Source organism: Notamacropus eugenii, chromosome 2 (genome assembly GCF_028372415.1).
Source record: "Notamacropus eugenii isolate mMacEug1 chromosome 2, mMacEug1.pri_v2, whole genome shotgun sequence".
Taxonomy (NCBI): Eukaryota; Metazoa; Chordata; class Mammalia; order Diprotodontia; family Macropodidae; genus Notamacropus; species Notamacropus eugenii.
This window is the reverse complement of record NC_092873.1, coordinates 478,553,144-478,573,327: the sequence shown is the minus strand read 5'-3', so window position 1 is coordinate 478,573,327 and position 20,184 is coordinate 478,553,144. Positions and strand designations below refer to the sequence as shown.

Here is a 20,184-nt window from a genome sequence, read left to right as displayed (position 1 = left end):
TAGACCTAGTAGTGGTACTGCTAAGTCAAAGGGTATGCATTGTTTTATAGACCTTTGGGCATAGTTCCAAATTGCTCTACGGAATGGTTGAATCAGTTCACAACTCCACCAACAGTGCTTTAATGTCTCCCCTTATCTCTTCCAACATTTGTCATTTACTTTTTCTGCCCTATTAGCCAATCTAAGAGGTATGAGATAGTACTTCAGAATTATTTTAATTTTCATTTTTTTCAGTTATTAGTGAGTCAGAGTATTTTTCATATGGCTATACATAGTTTTGATTACTTCATTTGAAAACTTATCTTTTGATTTATCAATTGGGAAGTGGCTCTTAATTTCATATATTTGACTCAGTTTTCTATATGTTTGAGAAAAGAGACCTTCATTAGAGAAACCTTCAAAATTTTTCAGTTACTATTGTTAACTATACTTCCCTCCATCCTATTCCCCCCCCCCATTTATTTTATTCTCGCTCTCCTTTCACCATGTGCCTCCTCAACAGTGTTTTGCTTCTGACTACTTGCTCCCCCGATCTACCCTCCCTCCTATTATTCTCCTCCTTCTCTTATTCCCTTATCCTTTTATTTTCCTGTAGGGTTTCTGCCATTTCTGATGAGAGTAAGGTTCACCCACTCCCTGTCACGTCCTCCCTCTTTCTCTCCATTGTAAAAGCTTTTTCTTGCCTCTTTTATGTGAAATAACTTAACTCATTCTACCTCTCCCTTTCTCTTTCTCCTAGTACATTCCTCTCTCTCTCTCATCCCTTAATTTTATTTTTTAGATATCACCCCTTCATATTCAACTGACACTTGTACCCTCTGACTATGTATATTCTTTCTAACTACCCTAATAATGAGAATGTTCTTATGAGTTACAAATATCATCTTCTCATGTAGGAATGTAAACAGTTTAACTTTATTAAGTTCCTTATGATTTCCTTTTTCTGTTTACCTTTTTATGCTACTCTTGAGTCTTGTATTTGAAAGTGAGATTTTCTATTAAGCTCTGGTCTTTTCATCAAGAATGCTTGGAAGTCCTCTTATCTCATTGGATATCCATTTTCTTCCCCTGAAGCATGTATACTTAGTTTTGCTGGATAGGTAATTCTTGGTTGTAATCCTAGCTCCTTTGCCTTCTGAGAATATCATGGTCCAAGCCCTCTGATCCTTTCATGTAGAAACTGCTAAATCTTGTGTTATCCTGACTGTGGCTCTACGATATATGAATTGTTTCTTTTTGGCTGCTTGCAATATTTTCTCCTTGACCTGGAAACTGGAATTTGGCTATGATATTCCTGAGAGTGTTTATTTTGGGATTGCTTTCAGGAGGTGATTGGTGGATTCTTTGAATTTCTGTTTTGCCCTCTGGTTCTAGAATATCAGGACAGTTTTCCTTGATAATTTCTTGTCTAGGCTGTTTTTTTGATCATGGCTTTCAGGCAGTCCAATAATTTTTAAATCATCTCTCCTGGATCTGTTTTCCAGGTCAGTTCTTTTTCCAATGAGATATTTCACGTTGTCTCTTATTTTTCATTCTTTTGGTTTTATTTTATTCTTTCTTGATTTCTTATAAAGTTATTGACTTCCATTTCCTCCATTCTAATTTTTAAGGAATTAATTTCTTCACTGAGCTTTTGGACCTCCTTTTCCATTTGGTCAGTTGTGTTTTTTAAGGCATACTTCTCCTCACTGGCTTTTTGGACCTTTTTTTTTTTTTTAACCATTTGGCCTAATTGTTTTTTAAGGTGTTATTTTCTTCAGTATTTTTTTGTGTGTCTCCTTTACCAACCTGTTGACTCATTTTTCATGATTTCTTGCTTCACTCTCATTTCTCTTCCCAATTTTTTCTCTATGTTTCTTACTTGATTTTCAAAATCCTTTTTGAGCTCTTCCAAGTTCTGAGACCAATTCATGTCTTTCTTGGAGGCTTTGGATGTAGGAGTTTTGACTTTGTTGTCTTCTTCTGAAAGTGGGTTTTTATCTTCCGTGTCACTATAGTAACTTTCTATAGCGAGAATTTTTTTTTTCTGTTATTTTCTAATTTTCCCAGCCTATTACTTGACTTTTAACTCTTTGTTAAAGTAGAGTTATGCTTCCAGGGTGGAGGGTACACTGTCCCAAGGCTTCAGAGGTTTTGTGCAGCTGTTTTTAGAGATACTTCTAGGGACCTGTAAGTTTTCAGTTCCTCCAAGGTGTTATGGTCTAAGGAGAGCTGTTTACTGCTCTTCTGGCCTGTGCTCTGGTCTGTGAGTGACCACAAGTATTCTTTTCTGCCCTGGAAGGTTCCCCTTCCCCCCTCCACTGTGGTGCCAGGCTCTGCTATGCTAGTACTCCTCCTTGCCCTGGGACTGCCACTCAGAACTGTGACCCAGATTTGAGTATGGGCAAGGCAACAGAGTCTTGCATCAGTACCAGCAAAAATAGCCCCTGTAATCTCCTTCTGACCAGTTATTTGACCCCCTTACTGCCTTACTGGCTGAGAGCTCCAGAATCAGCTGCTGCTGCTGCTGCTAATTTAGTCACTCCCAAGGCCTGCTCCTGGTTTGCTGTGGCTGTGATGGTGTGTCCTGCATACCACTCTCATAGAGGTTTGATAAACATTTCCTGCTCACCTTCTAAACTTTGGTGTCCGTGGGCTAAGAGGTCTGGAAACCACCACTGCTGCCAGTGATTCAGTTACCTAGAGGCCTGCTCCTGGTTTGCTAGGGCCTGATCTCTGAACATGTACTGGACTTTTATCCTCTGTCACCCTGGTGCAACAGACCTTTCCTACCAACCTTCCAGGTTATCTTGGGCTGGGAATTGCTTCACTCTGGTACTTCACTTTATATTGTAAATTAGTAATCATAAAAATTATCTGGTACTTGTTAAGAAATAGAAACATAATGGAACAGACTAGCTAAGGAAAAATCTGAAATAGTTGAACTATTTAGTAACAATAACAGTAACATAAACCAAGAACAGTTTGGAAAGCAGTTTGGCAGAAATACGGTTCAGATCATTATCTTACATCATATGATACCATAAGCTGAAAATGAATATGTGACCTGAATGTGAAAGATCACACTGTACACAGAGAAAAGCTAGAATATAAGTCAGGTATCTTTCATAATTCTGGGAAAGAGAGATTTCTTAAGCATACACATAATAGAGACAGTCATAAAATATGAAATGCCTCATTTTGGTTAAATGAACTTGGATAATATTTTCATGAATAAAATCAATGCAACTGGTATAAGAAGGGAAGCTGTCAGTTTAGGGAAAAGCAAATGCATCTGATAAGCACCTGATGTATCTTAGATATATAGGGAACTAATGCAAATACATAAGAAGACCACATTTATTTCTTAATGATCACTTCAGTTTAATTCAGTAAACATTGTTTTTTAAAATTTGGTTTTTTCATGGCCCATTTGATTTTACCTCACATCCAACAATTTGGCAAGGATGAAAAAGGTAGAAATAGTTATTGTTAGACGAACTGTAGAAAGATGGGCACACTGATACCCTGTAGAAGTTGAGGCAGCCACTTGGAAAACAATTTGCAGCTGTGTTATGAAAGTGACTAAAAAAATTCGTTCCTTTGACCCAGAGATCCCACTGCTAGGTGTATATCCCAAGGAAATCAAAGGCAGAAATAAAGGCTCCATATACAGTACGCTAAAATTATTATAACAATATTTTGATAGCAAAGAATCAGAAACAAAGTAGGTGTCTTATCAATTGGGAAATGTTACGTGAAGGTATTGAAATGAGAGGATTCTAGGAAGATGGTAGAATAGGTCAGAAAACTTTCTGCTCTCTAAATTTCCTCCACAAAAAAGGACAGAACATCACCTCAGAGCAGCAGAAATAAACACAGGGTAAAGCAGTTGTCCTCCTAAGACAATTGGAGAAGACCCCAGGAAAGAACTGACCTCCGGTGGTTGAGGTTCAGCCTGAATGAAATGCCAGTACCTCTAGGCTTACTGTATAGAATCAGCAAACAACAAGCCCTGGGGCCAGCTGGTTTGACAGGCAGCCTCAGCCTTAGAAACTTTGATTTTGCAGACAGTGGGGGGGTCTGAGGGCTGAGTAGGAAAAGATTCAAAGATCTTCTCTTGTTGAGAGACGTCCAGCACAGCTGTGCTCACCAAAAGTGTCCTGGGCTGTGGCTGCATGGAGAAGCTAGCATGCATCTGGTGAGTGCAGGGATAAGGGGCAGGGACCCTGTTGACTGTGGGCACTTTTAGGAGAGCAGAGCCCTTGATTTCATTTCTGTGGCAGTGAGGACAGCTGTAGTTTGAAGCCACTGCAGGGAGCAAGATCATTTGTGGGACAGTGTGGCTAAGGGCCCTAGCAGTAGCTTAGGAGTGGGGAGGAGAGCCCAAGGTTGGGCCCCCGAGACACACCTTAGAAAATAACAGTAAGAAGGAGCTGAGGCTTCGGTGCGTCATTCCCCATAGCTCAGGTCTACAGCATGATTACTGCAATAGTACCTGCTAAAAACAAAATAAAACAAAAAATAAGTAAAAATGAATACACAAACAAGAAAGAACCCAACCATAGATAGTTTCTATGGAGATAGAGAAGATCTTGGGTCATATCAGAGGAAGATAATGGAGCTAAAAAATCCACTCCTTTTTCAATGAATAATGTCAGATGGTCCCAGGGACAAAGAGAGTTCTTAGAGGAACCATAAAAATCAAATAAGAGAGATCAAGTAAAAATTAGGAAAAAAAAATGAAGCAATCTAAGAAAATTATGAAAAGAAAGTCAATCAATTGGAAATAGAGAATGAAAAACTTAAGAAAATAATTCCTTGAAAACTAGAATTGGACATGGGGAAGCTAATGACATTCCAAGACACCAGGGAACTCATAAAACCAAAAAAAATGAAAAAAATAGAAGAGAAAGTGAAATATCTCATTAGAAAAACAACTGATCTGGACAGCAGATTGAAGAAAAAATAATGTAACAATAGTCAGACTACCTGAAAATTATGATAAAAAAAATCCTGATACAATATTATAAAAAATTATCAAGGAAAATTGCCCTGAACTTCAAGAACAAGAAGGCACAGTAGAAATAGGGGGGAAAAAATACACTGATCACCACCTGAAAGAGATCTCAGGAGTGTAATCTAATAGAGGTTAAATGAGAGTTAAAGACCTTTCCCTGGTCATTAATAGGACTCAGGTGAAGCCCATTAAGGGAACCTTGATTAGGGGAGGCTTGTTTTGTAGGAAGGCCCACACCTTTTGTTAATTGCTAATGAGGTACTGGGTCACAGGGTGGTACCCTCTGGCTCTGAAAAGTATATATATATATATATATATATATACACTCTGAGGTGAGGTTTTGCTTTGGGGGCTTTCTCTTTGGAGGAAGGTTCCTATGCCAGATGAGACTCAGGATAGCCTTGCCCTTCCTCCCTTCCCCTTGGAAAATCCAGATGTTGGTGCTTCTCTCTCTAGCAACTATGCATGTAGGTAATGGTCAGACAGTTGGATCTGTGTGGTGTTCTGTGCTGTATGTATTGCTTATGGTCAGACAGAAGCCCTGTCTGTTGGCCTTTATTTCTCTGCTTGCATTTTCTCTGTTGGTATATGTGATTAAAGAAGATTGTTGACCTCTCAAAAGTTGTTTTCCTTTTAGAAAAGCAGTTCTAAGAACCTGTGCTAGCAGGCCATCCTAGATATGTTAGGGTGCTTGCTGCTACAAGGAGGAAAATTTACAGGATTTTCATAGCCAAGTTTCAGAGCTCCCAGGTTAAGGAGAAAATACTAGAGGCAACAAAGAAAAAAAACAATTTAATATCACAGAGCTACAGTAAGGTTAGCACAAGATCTAGCAGCTACTACAGTGAAGGATTGTAAGTCTTGGAAGATTATATTCTGTAGAGCAAAAGAGCTGGGATTATGACCAAGGGTAGTTTACCCAGCAAAGTTAAGCATAATCCTGAATGGAAAAAAAAAAAGGATGTTTAATGAACTCAAAGACTTGCAGATTTTTGTGATAAAACCCCCAGAACTTAAGGGGAAATTTGACATATAACATCCAGGAGAAATATGAGGTAAATATAAGGTAAACATTAAAGACCAATTATAAGGGCCTCAAAAAGTTCAAATTGTTTACTTTGTATATGTGAAAATATTAGCAGTATTCTTATTGTTGTTGTTTGAGTATTTTGAAAGAAAGGCGTGGGGTGATTCTAAAAAAAAATAAAACTGTAGGGAGAGATAAAAAGGAGGAATTATCTCATACAAATGAGGCATAAAAGGAAAAATTGTTACAAAAGAAGCTAGTAGGGGGAGGGTGGGTAGTGCTGGAATGGTACTATCATTGGGATTGGGTTAAAGAGGAAACATATCTAGAAGGGTATAAAAATCTTTTAAATTCAGAAAGAAATGAGGGCAAGAGGATAGGGTGGGGAGAGAGGATGAGGAAGGGACTCTTAAGAGCAGTGGGTAGGTTGAGGAATAGTAGGGCAAGGTAGCAGGTAGAAGTAAAGCAAAAGGGCGAGGAGGGATAGGGTAAATAGGGTGAGAAGAATAGTGAGGAAAATACACATCAAGTAATTATAGCTTAGAATGTCAGTGGGATGAATGTACCCATTAAACAAAATGAGAGCAGATTAAAAATTTGAATTCAACAATATGTTGCTTTCAGGAAACATTATAAACATGAGGGATTTACACAAAGATAAAATGGAGGGTGGAATATGTATGTATGTATATATGTAATTTAATGTGTAAAATTTGAATTTAGTATGTAAAAATTTAGAAATGTATATATTTAGTATGTAAAAAAAGCAGGGATAATAATTTTGATCTCAGACAAAGTTAAAGTTAAAATAGACTTAAAAGTGATAAACAGAGAAACTATGCTGTCAGCAATATTATTCATTGTTTGAGACCATTTAAAATACCTAGATAGTATAAAATGCCTGAGTGTATACCTGTCAGAACAGATATAGAAACAATATGAACATAAACACAAAACTTTTTATACAGATAAACTCAGATCTAAATAATTTGAAGTAATATTTGTTGTTCATAGGTAGGTAAAGCCAATATAATTTTTAAAGACAATTTTACCTAATATATTTATTCAGTGTCATCCCAATTAAATTACTAAAAAATTATTTTACCAAGTTAGAAAAATAACAGCAAAGTTCATTTGGAAGAACAAAAGGTCAAGAACTTGAGAGAAGTCAGGGAACAAGGATATAAAGAAAATAGTTTCAGCATCATCAGATCTTAAACTCTATTAAAAGGTGAGAGCATTATTGGAGTGTAAAAAAAATGATTACTTCACATTAAATGTTCTTGTATAAATAAAGCCTGTGTAGCCCAAATCAGAAGGAATGCAGAAAATCTGGGGAAATTATGGACAGTTTCTCAGGATATGATTGCTTTGGAATATTGCTGTGGTGCAGGAAATGATGAGCTGGTTGATTTAGGAAATTATGGAAAAACTTGGACATATGAAGAAAGATGCTTTCCACCTTCAGAGAAACATGCTAGAGGAAATAGGCATAATATGGTCTTACATGTAGGTGTTTATGAGAGCATATGTCAATGTTACATGTATATATATTTCCATGCTTAATTGTAGCCTTCTTTGGGGGGTGGGGGGTGAGAAGGTAGAACATAAAGTAAAAACTGCACAGCAGACAACAAAAGAAAACCAACAGGCAAAGAAAAGCTTGGCAGCTTTGAAAACAATGGGTAGCTTTTATTATATAGGTTTTCTTTTTTTTAAGTTTTATTTTTCATTTTTAACACAGTTTATAACAGATAAAACAATTCAGACTTTTGGTCAGGTGATACTTCTTTTTATGGACCACAGAATTTTTTTTTTAAACATTAACCAGCTGAGACACAAATAATATTTATGTTTGCTAACTTCACAAGCTCTTCACCTAATTGTCTCCACAGTATTACTAAGAATTAAAGGACCCATCACATCACACCTATAAGATTGGCAAACATGACAGAATAGGAAAATGATAAATGTTGGAGAGGATGTGGGAGAGTTGGAACACTAATTCATTGTTGGTGGAACTGTGAGCTCATCCAACCATTCTGGAGAGCAGTTTGGAACTATGTCCAAAGGGCTACAAAAATGTGCAAACCCTTTGACCCAACAATATCGCTACTAGGACTGTATCCCCAAGAGATCATAAAAATGAGAAAGGGTCCCCCAGGTACAAAAATATTTATAGCAGCACTTTTTGTAGTTGCCAAAAACTGGAAATCAAGGGGATGCCTATCAATTGGGGAATGGCTGAATAAGTTGTGGTATATGAATGTAATGGAGTACTATTGTGCCATAAGAAATGATGAACAAGAAGACTTCAGAGAGGCCTGGAAGGACTTACATGATCTGATGCTGAGTGAAAGGAGCAGAACCAGGAGAACTGTGTGCACAGCAACGACCACAGTGTGCAAGAGTCTTTTCTGGTAGACTTGGAACTTCATAGTAACGCAAGAACTTAGAAAAACCATTGGGAATTTTTTTTTTTTTAAGACAAAATGCCTTCCACACTCAGAAAAAGAACTATGGAATTCATTTGCAGACTGTAGCAGATCATGTTTGTATATATGTGTGTGTGTGTGTGTATGTGTGTATATATTATGTTTTGATTTGTTATATGATTTCTTCCATTTATCTTAGTTCATCTACACAACATGACTATAATGAAAATGTATTCAATAGGAAAGTATATGTAGATCCTATATAGAATTGTATGGCATCTTGGGGAGGGAGGGGGGTGATGGGGAGCAGGTGGGGGGGTAAAAATCTAAGGTTTTTGATGGTGATTGTAGAATGTTAAAAAAAAAAAATTAAAGTACCCTAACTTATTGTTGTTAGTCTAAAGTCCTATGCCTAACAGCTTAATTTTAGACTTAACCTCAGATATTCCCCTACCTATCTATAATTTAATAAATCTGGTATTAAGCTTACAAACCTTTTGACTATAGGAAGTTGCCACCAAGAGTAGGGACATTGCAGGGATACCATCTCCCCAACTTCATGTCAGTTCCAGGCAGGAGTAGATTGTCAACTTGCATTCATTCAGGCTTAAAGTCTGCCAGGTGTCAGTGGGGAAACTGAGTCAGGAGAATCCTACCTCAGCCCAGGCTGAGCAGCCACTCTCCTACCCTTCCCATGAGATCACTTTTTGCCATTCATACCAGCATCTCGCAGGCTTACTGGCATCATGAATTGGAGGCTCAGACTGCCTTTCTTGCTATCCATATCTGGAGTTAGACTCAGAAGAATAGTCACTTAATAGTCCCATAGCATCTAAAAATGGCAAGTTCCAATAACCAGGTTTCAAATATGATTATAATTTCACTTTGGCTAGGGAACATCTTTTGAGACAAGTCTGAAGTGGTTTACATGCCTTTCTGTACATGTTCTAGTTCCTGATTTAATAGCAATCATAAAGTCAAATTTACCATTGAAGCCTTAACTTTTCCATCAATGCCAAATTTTACCTGAGGTTACCTTCCTCTGGGAAATTTAGACTAAAATTCTTTTCCCAAAACTGAAGTTGTCATTGATTTATTCTTAGTAATTGATTCAGTCAGTTGTTTTAGTACTAATTGCTTTTAGCTCACTTTGTAACATGTTCAGTTTTTCTCCCTATCACTCCCCTCCCTCCACTTCCTAATACCTTGCATTCTCATACTCCTTCCCTCAATGTACCCTCCCTTCTATCACACCTCACCCTTCCCTTATCCCCATATTCTCTCTTTTCTTGTAAGGCAAGATAAATTTCTATACTCCATTCCCTGTATTTCTTACTTCCCGATTATAAGCAATAAAAATTGTCAAAATTCATTGCTATACTTTGATTTCCAACTTCTCTCCCTCCTTCCCTTCCTCCCCAACCCCACTGAGAAGGCAGGCAATTCAATACAGACTAAATATGTGTCATTTTGCGAAAGATTGCCCTCTATCCTACTCTATCCCCCCGTATTTTTTTACCCCTCAATTGACCATGTCCCTTCTCGAAAGTGTTTATTTCTAGTAACTCCCTTTAGCCCTCCCTTCTGTCATTCCCCTCAGCCCACTTGTCACCTCCTCCCCTACTTTCCTGTGGTGTGATATAGATTTTCATATCACATTTAGTGAGAATGTTATTCCCTCCTTCAGCCATATGTGGAGAGAGTAGCTTCATTTTTCTTCTCTCTCCTTCTCCCTTTTCTCCTCCATTGAACAAGATTTTTCTTATCTCTTTTATGAGTTATAGCCTGCCCTGTTCCACTTCTTCCTTCCTCCTCCAGATTTTTCCTCCCTCACCCCTTAATTTTTATTTTATTATTTTGTGTGTGTGTGTGGATATCATCTCTTCTTGATTCAACACACCCTGTACTCTGTGTGTGTGTGTGTGTGTGTGTGTGTGTGTGTGTGTGTATACGATCTCTCCATCTACCCAAATACTGAGAAAAGATTCAAGAATTATAAATATTTTCTTTCCATGTAGTAATGTAGACAGTTCAGCTTTAGAAAGTCTTTTATGATTTTTCTTTCCTGTTTTTACATTTTCATGCTTCTCTTGATTTTTGTATTGTAAAGTCAAATTTTCTATACAGATCTGGTCTTTTCCTCAATATGAGTGATTGATAGTCTTCTATATCAGTGAGTGACCATTTATTCCCTTGAAGTATTATACTCAGATATGCTGAGTAGGTGATTCTTGGTTTCAATCTCAGTTCCTTTGACCTCTGGAATATCCTATTCCAAGCCCTTCAATCCCTTAATGTTGAAGCTGCCAGATCCTGTGTTATCCTGATTGTATTTCCACAATACTCAAATTGTTTCTTTCTAGCTGCTTGCAGTATTTTCTTCTTGATCTGGGAACTCTGAAATTTGGCCACAATATTCCTAGGAGTTTGTCTGTTCGGGTCTCTTTCGGGAGGTGAGCGGTGGATTCTTTCAGTATTTATTTTGCCCTCTGGTTCTAGAATATCAAGGCAGTTTTCCTTGATAATTTCGTGGAAGATAATGTCTAGGTTCTTTTTTTTGATCATGGCTTTCAGGTAGTCCCACAGTTTTTAAGTTGTCTCTCCTGGATCTATTTTCCAGGTCAGTTGTTTTTCCATTGAGATATTTCACATTATCTTCTATTTTTTCAAACTTTTGGTTTTGTTTACTAACTACTTGGTTTATCTTATAGTCATTCATTTCCCTGAACTCAATTCTCTCTTTCAACGAATTATTTTGTTCAGTGAGATTTTGAACCTTCTCCTCCATTTGGCTAATTCTGCTTTTTAAAGCCGTCTTCTCCTCATTGCCTTTTTGGATCTCTTTTTGCAATTGAATTAGCCTCTTTTTAAAGCTGTTATTCTCTTCAGCATTTTTTTGGTTCTCCATTAGTAAGCTGCTAACTTGTTTTTAAGGTCTCCTATTGCCTGAGCCCAGTTTAAGTTCCCTTTGGAGCCCTGGAGGCAGAGACTTTGACTTCCTCTGACAGTATGCCTTCTTCTTCCTCATCCGAAAGGATGAGGGAGACACCTGTTCCCCAAGAAAGTAACCTTCCATGGTCTTATGTTTTTTCCCCTTTTTTGGACATTTTCCCAGCCAGTTACTTGCTTTTGAGTTTCCTCTCCACAACCACCTTGCCTCCAGTTCCGACAAGCCAGCGCTTGGGGGCTCAGATTCAGATGAGCTGCTCCAATTCTTCAGGGGCTTTGTGGGGAGCAGGGCTAATATTCAGTGTGAGATTAAGATCAGCTGCTCAGGTGGGGACAGGGCTGCCACCCAGGATTTGGTTCCCTCAGGGGCTTTATGATGAGACTTTCAGCAATGGATTCGAGCTGCTGCCTGCTTTGGGAGCCCCCGTCAGCTGCTGCCTCCACTGCTGCCACCTGAGGAGGCCTGAAGTATGGGGACACCCTGCTCACTTCTCGGCCAGCTGAAAAAACCCTCTCACTGACCTTTGGTGCCTATGGGTTGAGGGATCTGCACTGCTCCTGGAGATTCTGTCCCTGAAGCCTACTTGGTTCTGCTTGTCCCAGTGCCACGTGGCCAAGGCTGGGCTGGGCTCTGCTCTGTGTTCGGTGCAACAGATTTTTCCCATCAGTCTTTCAGGTCACTCTGGGCTAGAAATCTCCTCCACTCTGTTGTTCTGTGGCTTCTGCTGCTCTAGAATTTATTGAGAGTTCTTCTTTACAGATATTTTATGGGCTGTGGGGTAAGAGCTAGTGTATGTGTGTCTTTCTACTCTGCCATCTTGGCTCCGCCCCTCTATAGGTTTTCTTGAAATGGAAATTTATTGTTTTATATTGAATCCTCTCATGGTCCACAGTGTACATGGTAATGTATTGTTATTTTTTTCTTTTCTCAGTTTGTATTTAAGTTTAAAACAAAAGAAAATTTGTAAAAGATATGAACTCATAGAAGCATTAGGAGATATGAGTTGATGCCAAGTGAATTAAAGCTGACTCATGAAAACAACACTTGAAATAACAACAATTTAAATACAGAGAATAATAAAAGAAATAGAACACTCTAAATAGAATGAAGAGAACTTTGCCAAGGAAAGGATCCCTCGGTGCAAAAAGTTGCACGTATGATGTTAGACTTGGTTGGTTTTACTGAACTGCTTCCTCCCTTTCCCATTCTTCCCTTTTTATTGTATTACAAGGGATAGTTTGCTACATTGGGTAGAGGAAAGGAATATATTTTTGATAATGAAGGGAATATTAACAACAATGAGAAACAACAACAAAAAAATAGACAATTTACCAGAAAATTGGGCAGAGGTAAGATGCTACATACAGGCTGGAATTTGGTTTTCCAGAGAGAAGCTTGTATATCCACATTCAACTTCTGCCAGGTGGCAATGCAAAATTAAATCAAACAGGAATTCAGATGCCTGGAGGTAGGGAAAGAGCTGTGATTAGGAACTGCTACTTACAGAAGCTTATCTTTCTTATCTACTGGTACAGACAGCTTCTTCAATTTGAGGTCTCTGGATTCCCTTGCAGACTTGTGTTTTTACTTTTGGGGGAAGCTCCACCCAGGGTAGTATTCCGGCTGAAGTCTGCTGACCCCTAGGATAAGCGTTTTCTTTCCTTAATGACTTTAGTGCTTGCCTCTTCATCTTTTCTCATTCTCTCTCATTACCCCCCCCCCCCCCCCAATCTGATCTATTGCCAAGGCCTGTTGTTTTCACCCCTGCAACATCTCTTGCATACACCCCTGCAACATCTCTTGCATACACCCCCTTCTCTCTGACACTGCCACCTCTGATACAGGTCCTCAGCACCTCACACCTGGACTGTTTCAATAGCCTGCTGCTGGTGGTAGGTGTGCCTGCCTCAAGTCTCCAATCCAGTCCATCCTCCATTTGGCCACTTTAAGTGATTTTCCTAAAGTGCATTGCCTTCAGGATTAAATACAAAATGCTCTGGCATTTAAAGCCCTTTATAACCTAACCCCCTCTTGTCTTTCCATTCTTATTATATCTTACTCCCCACAACATATTCTTCAGTCTATTCCACAAACAAGATACTCCATCTCCCAGCTCCAGGCATTTTCTGATTTGTCTTCCATGCCTAGAACACTCTCTCTCTTCTCCTATCTGACTAGTGACTTACCTGGCTTCTTTTTAAGTCCCAATTCAAACATACTTTTATAGGAAACCTTTCCCAACCCCGCTTAATTCTAGAGCCTTCCTTCTGTTAATTATTTTCTATTTATCCAGTATACAGTTTGCTTTGCATACACATACACACATGTTGTCTCTTCCATTTGATTGTTAGCTAATTGAGGACAGGGACTGCCTTTTGCCTCTTTTTGTATCCTTAGCATTTAGCATAGTACCTGGCACATAAATGTCTATTGATTCATTAAAGTCTGGAAGAGTAGAATAGGTCCCAGAGGAATGCAGAGGACTATGGGAAAGCAAAATGGAGTGGTTTTAGATGTTTTATTAGCCTAAGTTCTTGCATAGAAGTATAGGGCCATTAGATCCTGGTGAAATTCTGTTACCAGTGGAAATCCTGGGCTGGGGCATGAACCAAAAAGCAATTAATCATTGAAAAGCCTCCAAGATTGAACCCAGTCCCTCTGGGCTCAGAGCTTTGTTCACAAAGCCATAGGTTGTACTTATTTTTGAGAGTTTTATAAACAAAGAGGTTTCTTCCCTAATATTGCCAAGGTATGTAAAAAAAAAAACTGTTATTAAAAATTGAGAGTGAGCATAGTATGGTGGACCAATTATTGGCCATAGGGTTAGGAAGACAAGGGTTAAAATGCTTTCCAGACACATACTAACAATGTTACTGAGGGCAAATCATTTAACCCCTCAGTGCCTAGGTATTTTAAATTAAAATCTTGATCTGGATTGGTGGAGTTTCCACACCAGAATGTTTATGTGTTTATATTTTCTGGTGGCAAAAAATTGAAAACTAAGAGGGGTGTCCATCAGTGGAGGAATGGCTGAACAAATTGTGGTATATAAATACAATGGAATGCTATTGTGCTGTAATAAGTGATGAAAAAGAACATTTCAAAGAGACATAGAAAGACCTAAATTAACTGATAAAGAGGGAAGTAAGCAGGATCAGAACAATTTATACTTGAACATTGGTATTGTAAAAACTAGCAATTCTGAATGACTTAAGGACTTTGATCAAGATCAGCCATGATTCCAGAAGACTGATAAAAGAATTCTGCTTGCCTGACAGAAAGACGTTAGACTGATATGCAGAATAAGAAATATTTTTGGATATGACCCTTGTGGGAAGTTATTTTGCTGACCAAGCTTATGTAGTGCAGAGGTGCAGTATTTCACCAAAAAATGAGTGCTTGATAATGGCAGGGGGGAGTTTTAAAATAAAGAAATTTTAGGTTTAGTCCAAACAGTGGGTGTGGGTGTGCATTCCTTAATGGTCATCCTACATTCATTGAGTCATAAGCAACTCTAAAGTCATCTAGTTGAAACCTGAAATGAGAAAACCGAGGCTCTCAGGGGTGACACCTTTTATCACCATATTGGCAGTAAGTGCTGTGATTTCAGCCTAAGTCCTGTGACTCCAAATCCTTTCCTTTTCCGGTTGTTCTATGCTACCTTTTAAAATGTGTGCAGTCATTAACTTCTAAAGAATCACTGAATTACAAAGATTAAAATGCCCCCAAAATCACTATAAAAAATTGCATTTTGAACTTGGTTTTTACAGATTTAAGCAGATTGTCCAATTTAGACTGAGTACTTTAGATTGGCTTTTGTATGATTCTCATGCATTTTATGATGGATCACTTTGATAATACTCCTGACATTTAGATACATAAAAAACTAATAAAATTGTTTTACACACATATGTGTTCATAAAAAGTGCTAGCTATTGACCCTGTTATAGTTCTTGACTAGCATCTGGCTTATCTGATTGCATACTGGCCTGGTTGATGATCCCAGACACTTGTGATTTTCTGACAACCATCTGTTTTTATTTCTGATTCTACATTCCCCAGTCTAAGTAGGTTACATGACCTGTTTGTATGTACAGACCATGGACTGGCCATGTCTAAGAAATCTGTTCATTAATTTCTCTGTAGCAAGAAAGACATCAGACTTCGGTGGCTGGTTTGTTTTTTTTTTTTAATTCAAATTCACAAACATCTACTAAGTGCCTTCTTATGTGTAATGACTGTTAGGCTCCTAGAATATAAAAACAAAACCAAAAACCTAACACCTCAATTAACAAAGCACTAACCTCTAGAACAGGTAGGTGGGGAACCTGCGACCTCAAGGCCACATGTGGCCCCCTCTAGGTCCTCAAGTGTGGTCCTTTGTACCCATACTTCACAGAACAAATCCCCTTAAAAAAGGATTTATTCTGTGAAACTTGGACTCAGCCAAAAGGTCGTACCCAAGGACTTAGAAGGCCACATGTGACCTTAAGACTGCAGGTTCTCCACCTCTGCTCTAGAAGCTTATACTAGGAGGATATAACATGGATACTGAGTTAATGTTAGGAAGTTGAAGAGACTCTTATGTAATGAAAATAGAATATCTTTAACAATCCTAAAAAATAAAAGATGTACATTTTTTTTTTTCTGTAATGAGAGTGACAAATTAACAATTCATCTGTCCTAGGCCTGGGAGGGCCTACCTTGACATGAGACCAAACAGGTTTCCAGGAGGAAACAGAGGTAGACTGAGAAAAGGAAAGAAAAACACTAGTGGTCACTCTCCAGTCTCCCTAAATCATTGCCCATCAATGTATCTCCACCCACAGAAAAGTTGAGTAGCCACAAGGTTCTCTACTACTTCATCTTCTAGAAGACAAGAGAAGCCCTGCTTAGCTGGAGACCACTACTCTTGTGGTCAACAAGAAGGAGATGGAGCAAAGTCCTGAGGGAGCCCTTGAACTAAAGCCCCACCTATGACTGCTCACCCAGTCAGGTCACTTGTTTCTAGTCATGTATTTTGTTGCTGGAATTGCAAGCATACTCCTCAACTCGTTCTCTGAGGGTAAAACAAGATTTTATCTGTTAACTTATGCTAGGTTAGTGGAAATGCTATTCTTTTTCCAAAGAAAGAGTCATTTTAGAATCAAGAGACTCCAAGCATCTGCTGAATCAAAAGGGGTGGTTTCCCTTTTCCAGGAGAGTCAATTTAGAATCATAAAAACTGGCTATTCATAATAGCTACCTTATCAATCCAAGACTGGTTGGGGATCACTTGAAGCGAGGTGAGGAAGGCATAGTTTATTCTATAGACTTCCCTCAATTCAAACAACAGGAAGTGATTTGTTGTTTACTGTTATGTTCATAAGGGCGGTGGAACTGAAGAAAACTGGTTAACAGTTGTCCACTTATTGATGGGTTGATGATAGCCATCATCATGCTTGTCTTATCAAGACAGGTTGAGAAATTTCTAACATAGTCACAGGCAGACTGGTCACCAGGTTCTCTTTAGTATTTGGGACAGGAGTAAACACCACTAAGCTTCACTCACTGAGATGGCATTTGAGTTGAGCCCGAAGGCATAGGAGTGGAAAAGAACATGTTGAATTTGGGAACAACTTATTAATTCTTTAATTCTTTTTAAAATGGAACATAGTATCTGTGAGGGAAGGTAATGTGAAATACAGCTGAAAAGGTAGTCAGAAACCAGATTGTGTAATGATCTAATAGTACATCTTCTGCTCCATTTTGAATTCTGATTTTTGTATGTTTCTTGGGTCCAAGCCATTCCCTTGAAATCTGATTCTGTACTCATATCTAGCCTTTCGTTTTTTTTTAAACTTCTTTTTAACTTTTGATCCTAACTCCTCAATCCACTTCCATCTACAAATTGGCAGTGTCTCTGTCCTTACTGCTTCTGTTCCTCTCCCTAGTCTACCTGATCAGAAACTCTCTACCCTTCCAATGTTCTTAATGATATTAATCTAGGTGACTGAGGAAAATCCTGTCATAAGCAAAACCTACAAATTTAAGTACCAAAAAATACAGTACCAGTTGAAAAAAATTGTTTTCATCTCCTCCCTAGAATTTACAAAATAGCAGCATATTTTGTTTTTTAATTTGATTTCTTTTTTTAAACAGGAAGAAGAGAATTCATCCAAAGATTAAAACTTGAAGCAACACTGAATGTGCATGATGGCTGTGTAAGTGTTAACTTGATATCATATCTAAAAATTCAAATTTAGTTTTTGGAAAGTAAGATAAAATGCTTTCGTCCCTAAAAGATGAAGCAATATAGTTAATTTAAACATATAGTAGGAGAAGAGAGGAACAGGACACAAAGCTATTTGAGTTAAAATATAAATTTAGACTCTTCAGATCTGCATGAAATGTAGGGGAAATTTACAGCAGTTGCTTTTAAATGTCTATATTTTTAAAATGTTGGAAACCAGGACTTTGGTGGAGCAGCAGGGAACTATCACCTTGTACATAGAGAATGGATGATTCCCAGAATGACACAGAATAGAAAAAAAAGATAATGGTGAAGTTAGTATCTTCTAGGATAAGAACCAGTAACAGAAGCTGACTTGATTAAAGATAGTCATCACACAGAAACCAAAAGAGGGGCCTTGGGGATCTAACTGAGAGAACCTTCTTCCCCTAGAGATGAAGAAGGCTCTAAAAATGGTGACTGGGATTAAAGGAATGGATAATGATAGCTCACATTTATATTGTACTTTTAGTCTTGCAAAACACCTAACATATCATTTGATCCTTGCATCTTTGTGAGTTTGGTGTTATCCACATTTAGAGATAAGGAAAAGGAGGCTTAGATTAAGTGATTGCTGCTGATCATACAGCTTGATAATGTTACAGGGATGATTTGAACCCAGGTTTCCTCTGACTCTTAAATCTAAGTCTCTTTTTACTATACTAGTAAGTAGACTAGAGGCAGCTAGATGACTCAGTTGGTAGAGCATTGGGCCCACAGTCAGGAAGACCTGAGTTTAAATTCTGCCTCACACTTACTTGCGGTGTGAGCCTCAGTAAGTCACTTAACCCTGTTTGCCTTAATCCAGTGGAGAAATAAATGGCAAACTTCTACAGTATCTTTGCCAAGAAAACCCCAAATGGGGTAACAATGATTTAGATGTGACTGAATGAACAGCAACAAAAGTAAGATAGACTGGCCAAAGAGTCTGGATTTGGATACATGCTGTGAGTTCAAATCCTGATTCTGATGCTAACTTCTCCAAGTCTCAGTTTACTCATCTGTAAATTAAAAAGGATTGGACAATGTGACATTTTAAGTCCCTTTCCAGCTGTAAATCCTGTGATCTAACAGGCAGTTGGTGATGTGAGAGAGTAGGTCAGGAGTGTTTATACCCCGTTACTCAAAACCTGAAGTTCAAGAGCTTAGATGCCAAGGCTGATAGACTAAAGGTGTTGAAGATGGTGACAGTTGCAAAGGGGCACTCTAGTGCTTTGAAACCTTAGCACCAAACTTGCCCTGGGAACAGTAACCCGGAATGTTTCAAACCTCAGTTTAGCTGACACAACAGTTTAAAAGTGACTTGAGATATTTCATGTCTATAGATTTATCTGGAAATGTTGCTAATGTCATAATATTTAAATGACCTTTTTCCTTCTTTTTTTTTTTTTTGTCCAAACATGATGATGTTGATGTGTGGGTACTCCCTCCACTAAGAACATTTGGTTCATTATTTGCGAACCTAAAATGTGACCATGTGTTAAAATAGTAGATGGGGGCAGGGGTAGGAGGCACTGCTGAGGATGGAGGTACAGGGATTGAGGAAGACTCCCAGGAGCCAGAGTCAAAAGGGACACTAGAGTTCCCAGAACTGGAAAGGTCTTTAGGGTCATTTCACATATGACACTAAGAGGAGTTAAGTGACTTGGCTAAGGTCATAACAGTAATTAGTAGGACAACTGGATTCCACTGGAAGTCTTCTGACTCACCATTGGTAGATTGATGGTTGCTTTGGGGTCCTGGACACCTGAAGTATATATTTAAGACTTGTATTCTCAGCATGTCAGGGCTTGTGACCCTGGGCAGATCACTTAATCTCTCTGTATCTCTTTTAAGTTTTCTTATCCGTGAAACGGAGTTAATACTTGCAGACCTCCTTCACAGGGTTATTGTGAGGAAACTTGTTAAGTACTATATGGTATTTTAATATATAATGAAATATACACTTGGATAATAGGAAGTTAAGTTTACCTTCTTGAAGTTCCATCATCTCAACCTCTCCTTGGAATTAAAGATACAGACGTATTCCGAGGAAAGTTACCATGCTATAATGACATAAGTTTTAACCACACTCACTGTAGTAGTCACACCTTCTCCCCCACTTGTCTCAGCCTTGTCATGCACTTCTTGTTTGTGTTTTTTACTCCTCAGTCCTGGGTTTGATGAGTGCTCTCTCCCGCAGTCCTGGGGAAAGGTCCCCTACTTCTTGTTCCTCAAGTGGCTCATCTTCCTGCTCCTGCAAATAGCTCCTTGTCCAAACAAAAGCCCCCTCTCTTTCTGCTGTAACTGCTTTGTCATCACACAAGTTGCCATTCTATAGATAACTGGGCAAAGCCAGTACTGTGGGTTGTTAAAAATCTCAAAGAGATGTGGAGTGCTTACCTAAAGCATCCAGCAAGTGGTAGCAAGGCTGTCAACTTTAGCCTCTTTAAAGCAGCCCTATTTACAGCTGAGGTGTTAGGTTGACATGCCACTTGCCTGCTGCTTAGAGAACACGGGAAA

The 20,184-nt window shown here is 38.5% G+C and overlaps 1 protein-coding gene across 9 annotated transcripts in view; it reads left to right on the top strand.

Moving 5' to 3' along the window:
• The window catches only part of DCAF6 (DDB1 and CUL4 associated factor 6), a 160,891-nt gene that overhangs the window by 15,426 nt on the left and 125,281 nt on the right, over nucleotides 1–20,184 (top strand). For all 9 annotated transcript variants that reach the window (XM_072648734.1, XM_072648733.1, XM_072648732.1 and 6 more), the window contains exon 2: nucleotides 17,553–17,614. In XM_072648734.1, the coding sequence (XP_072504835.1) occupies nucleotides 17,553–17,614 (62 nt within the window). The remainder of the gene's footprint in view (nucleotides 1–17,552; nucleotides 17,615–20,184) is intronic.